We start from the raw sequence: 5,113 nt of genomic DNA on the forward strand, positions 1-5,113 counted from the left end.
GCTGGTTTCATAATTGGAGACTAGAAAAACCTTTGGATTGCTCACTCCTGCTCTTTTCAAGCCGTCAATGCAATTGTCCTTGATTTTTAGGAGAATTAGCTCTTCATTGTAGTCAGAAGGCCGTTGCCTCTTGGATGCTTCCATATCAAGATCCGTATTGCTACGCACAAAGTAAAAGTCCTTGTTCATTCTTTGGATCTCATGGACAAGGTCAATGTGAACGGTGCGAAATCGCTGGGCACCAACTATGATGAAGAAATCAAAGCGATTCAAGTCTACCTGCCTAGCCAAAGCATCTTCACGAAACGATGATGCTCCCTTTCCTGGGAGATCCCAAAAAATGGTCTGGGGAAGCTGTGGATGTGGGTATGCCTTGATTTCTAGTGTAGTTGTCTGTACGCCGGTCTCAGCAGCTCCTGGATCATCTGCACGTAGATCCCTTATGGCATTGATGAAGGAGGACTTCCCAGACCCTGGCTCTCCTACGACAGCAATGTTGAGTGGATTACTGATGAAGGACTGCAGTGGTTTTCCTTGCACATCATAGACAGCATCTGTCAGCCTCCCTTCATAAACGCCTGCCTTAAAGTCTTCCATATCCATTGGTTTTGGTATACTGCAGGAGAAAGAAGCAAGTAGGGTTTTTAATGCATCATCATCATCATCATCGTCATCATCATCATCATCATCATCATCATCATCATCATCATCATCATCATCGTGCCATTAATGCACATAGTGCTTTACAACTAAAAGAACAAAGGAACAGTTTCCTGCCTTTAGGTTTACAATCTAATTAAGACATGACCCAAAAGGTCAAAGTGTTGGAGGGGATTGAGTCCAGAAGACACTGCCTCTTGTCATTTGGAATGGAAGGAGGGCCTTCCTCTAGTTCTGGGCCAAGGCATGATGGAGCTGTGCCTGCTCCTTCTTCTCTTCCTCCTAGGCCAAAAAGTACTTTTTGTTTTCATTAATTATGCCGATTTCAAGAATACAGGGGGCCCTTGGTATCTACTAGAGTCTGGTTCCAGGATCCCCGTGGATACCAAAATCCATAGATACTCAAGTCCCATTAAATACAGTGGCACAGTAAGATGGTGCCCCTTGTATAAAATGACAAAGGTTTGCTTTTTGGAATGTATCTATTTTAAAAATATTTCTAAACTGAGGATGCTTAATTCCATCATTAAAACAAATAACAGTGGATACGGAGGGCTGAATGTAGTTTGCATCTTTTACATTCTCATTACAAATATTAAGCTTTCAGAGAAAATAATAATAATAATAAAAACTATATTTATATACCACTTTCCCACAGCGATCAAAGCGGTGCACAGTAGTATCAAATATACATAACATCGAATGAAATTACACATTATATAAAATACAAAATAAATAAAACCACGAATACATATGTAATTAAACAACTTTCTTAAAATCACACATAAAGAACATTAATAACATCTTCCAGTCATAAAAGCATCTTCAACAGAAAATAATTTCTACAAGGGGTCAGAAGGATATGCAGACCAGAAAAGATGGGTCTTTAAGGTTTTCTTAAAGGCGTCTAAGGAAGAGCTCAGCCTTATCTCCTCTAGGAGCTTGTTCCAGTATGTGGGAGCTACAGAAGAGAATGCTTTTTGACATTACACTTCAGCAAATCTTTAGCAAGAATGTCTGCCAATCTTGGGCTGAGATGCTCTTCATGGCACACGCAGGATTAAATGAACTTTACCTCTGCATATGCATATGTGTCTCAATGCAGAGGTTGCAATTCCTTATCTCCCTCTGCACCAACCAAGGCCATTTTGACTTAATGCAGTCCCCCAACCCACAAACATTGCTCTTTTGTACCTGGTGGAGAGCGCAGGCAGGGGGAATGGAAAAGCATCTGGTTACGTCCCTGTACCCAGGTACAAAAGGATTACATGATTTGCTGAGACCTCCGCATTTGCTCCAGTCGTTGCTCTAATCAATTTTTTTGCATTTTGTGCTCCAAGCAATGCAATGTTTTATTTCTTATTTTTGGACATTGCATTTTGGGCAGTCACGCTGCTCCACTTAGCATAGTGTGCAATGAACTCTTCGTTAGTTTGTAAAACCATGTTGGTAAGTAGATAACATGAACAATTATCTGCCTGATAGACTTGAGTTACCACCTTAAAAGGGTCTCTAGGACAAAGGTGGGCAGCTGTGGAAGACTAGAGGGCTGCATTAACCCTCCAGGAGACCTTAGAGGGATGCACCCCCCAGTCCAGAAAATAAAAATCCTGTTTTCCCTCCACCAGATACTTTCCAGAGGACATGATAACATGTTCTGGGCCTTCCTGGATCCTTGGAGAGCATTTTGAGATCAATATATATATATATATATATTGAATTTTTAAACAAAATTTCATGTTGACTCCAGGGAATCTAGAGGGGCTTGAAACATTGTGGAAATGCCCTTCACACCTCCTAGAGATACTATTTGGGCATTTGAGATTGCATCCGCACTGCAGAAATAATCGAGTTTGACACCACTTTGACTACCATGGCTCAGTGCCCTGGGGCTCTGGTGCCACTGCAAATGACACTTCCCAGAATTCCATGGCATTGAATAATTGCTGTTAAAATTATAAGATTATTTCTGTAGTGCGGATGCAGCCTAAGAGATTTTTATTTGCCCTTGGGGGACCCTGGAGGGACACAAAAATGTGCCGGGGCAACTGAATCCGTCCCACGGTGTGCGCTTTGCCCACCCCAGTCTAGGGGCTCTGTATCTCCTGTACTATCTAAGACATCTTAGCCTTGCTTTTTAGACTTTACATTGCAGAAGCCCGGAAAAACATCCAGAGTGCTCCTGCTCAAGAAGAAAACCTCTTACCTGCTGCTGATACAGTCCTTGCACTGAGCCTCAACTATGCCTTTTCCTTGCTCCGTTGTGTGCTTTCTTTTTCTTCCCTTCTTTCTTGAGCTCACTTCTATACAATCAGCTTCGGTGCGCTGAAAGTGAAAACTAAAGCACCAGCACATAACTTTGCTAGTGAGGATCTGTGGGTTGTCCCTAGCTAGGAAAGGCCACATTGCTAACCAAGGCTAGGGGGAGCTAAAACTTTAGTTATTTGCAGAATGGCTGCAATTTGTGGATTGAGCTTCCAATTCCAAGAAGTGGGTTTATATTCACAAAAGCTCACCCAAAGAAGAAAAGTGCTGTTACATTTTTCACTCCCTTCATAGAAAATCCCTCTCCCTTTTTGTAGGTGATCGTGGTGCAGGGTCTTCTCAAAAAGCCCTAATAACAGAATTAAGGGGTAGACTATCCTTAAAGCAATTGTGGGGCCATGTTGTTTCACCATGCTTGAAGCCTGTGGCTTGAGTGTTGGACTAGGTCTCCAGGAGAGGAAAACCATTACAAAATACTTTAAAAATCGCTCATTTCTGCTCATTAATTTCCCTATCATTGTTAGTACCATTGTTTTTCATTATGCTGTGGCATGTTCAGTGTATCATGAGCAGCTTGTGGATTGAGCCTAGTGTAGGAATATGCTCAGTCATTTTAAGGCAAGCATCCCTCTACTCACTCCATGGGCCACTGCTATAATAGAGTTTGTTGGTTGCAAAGGATATTTTCTGTGAGTGATTTAAACATATTGTGGGGTTTAGGATGATGAGACTAGTTCTTTTGCACTGAGCAATTGTGAAAGCTTTTAGCCTTATTGTAAAAAGGCTGGTTGAGATTCTGCTTCACAGACTCAGTCAGTGTTTTGTATCTTTATGAATCTGTAGCAGAAAAGCAATTAAATTCTTTTAGTCAATTGTGAAGATGGCAAGAGTGTTCTGATATTCATCAGGTGCTCTTGATGAGCATCAGGCACTTCTTATGCACACTGGACCCTTCCTATTGACATTGGCCCCTTGTGATGCACACTGGGGGGCACTTGTTATGTGCACTGGATACTGTAAGATGCACATTGGGCACTTCTGATGTGCACCAGGCACTCGGGTTGCACTCCAGTACTTCCTAGCTAAAACTAGGAATGCCCCCGTCCTTTTGCATATTGGGGTCATAATGCACCAGGTACTCCACTAATTACTACTGAGTGGTGGAAACTCATACGTTGTAATGCCATGGTGAATATGGACATTGCAAGACAGAAATTAATTGATGGCAGAGGATTATTTGGGACTGCCCCTGCCAAGTTTGAATAGTTGGAGGGTATTAAAAATCCACTTGATTAACGAAAAAGTAATGTGCTTCTTTTCACAAATTGTAAGTATAAATGTAGCTAATTAATTTTGGCCCTTGAAACCGTAAGACATAACTTTCTAAGCTTTCCATACATTGAAACTGTAAATGGGAGAGAGCTGCTAAAGGAGAAACAGTGTGTGAAATGGCATATGTCTGTTCTATAGAAAACAAGAATAATTTTGGCTTTAGAGGCTCAGGAAAAAAAATGTGGCAATATATCAAGAAGGAAATCTGAATAAAATGCATTGGCCTGATTGATGGAACAAACTTTACAGCTTTGTTTTCTACCTGTTCAGCCTCTCTGTCCCTCGCTTCCTAAGCATATTCTGCTCAAGCAAATGATTTACAAGAAACAAACTCTAGGATCTTAGTGTAAGTTTCTGTTTCTCGTAAGTCGTGTGTTTAAAAAAAAAGCCGTTGCTGTGAGGATGGATAAGAGTTATTGTACAATGTAAATTCTGCTGCCAAAGATTCTTATCCACCTGTAGACTCAGGTGAACTTTGTCTCCCAAAGTTAAACTGGGCTGGCAGCCAGGATTGCTCGACAAGCACAGTTTCAAAAGACAGATTCACCAGTTGGGGACCAAAATAGACAATTGCACCAGATTTTGTTGGGGCTTATTTTGTTGCAAGGTTTTCGTCAAGTACATCTGGCTCCACACTGCTGTAGAAGGCATATGGTCTCCATGAATGTCCCTAGTGTTGAGCATCCCCTCCTGATACTATGGGTTCTACTTTAGCAGAATTACTATAGCCTCTATCACAATTACCTCTTACAATGTTAGACCTGGTACACACGGGCGCTTTGTGGCGGCAATTTTAGGGTTCAGGAGTGTGCAACCACCGCACGCTCCTGCACACTCCCTGAAACCTAATACATAT

At 41.7% G+C, this 5,113-nt stretch overlaps 1 protein-coding gene across 1 annotated transcript; it reads right to left on the reverse strand.

Moving 5' to 3' along the window:
• Positions 1 to 3: 3 nt before the first annotated feature.
• LOC121917805 (interferon-inducible GTPase 5-like) lies at positions 4 to 3,083 on the reverse strand (the record flags this gene model as incomplete). The annotated part of the gene is made up of 2 exons (XM_042443928.1): positions 2,867 to 3,083; positions 4 to 616 (listed from the first exon to the last, which is right to left on the reverse strand). Coding segments are annotated over exons 1-2 (813 nt in total), but the record flags the coding sequence as incomplete, so codon positions are not given.
• Between the last annotated feature and the right edge of the window lie 2,030 nt (positions 3,084 to 5,113).

Source organism: Sceloporus undulatus, unplaced genomic scaffold (assembly GCF_019175285.1).
Source record: "Sceloporus undulatus isolate JIND9_A2432 ecotype Alabama unplaced genomic scaffold, SceUnd_v1.1 scaffold_840, whole genome shotgun sequence".
NCBI classification, from domain to species: domain Eukaryota; kingdom Metazoa; phylum Chordata; class Lepidosauria; order Squamata; family Phrynosomatidae; genus Sceloporus; species Sceloporus undulatus.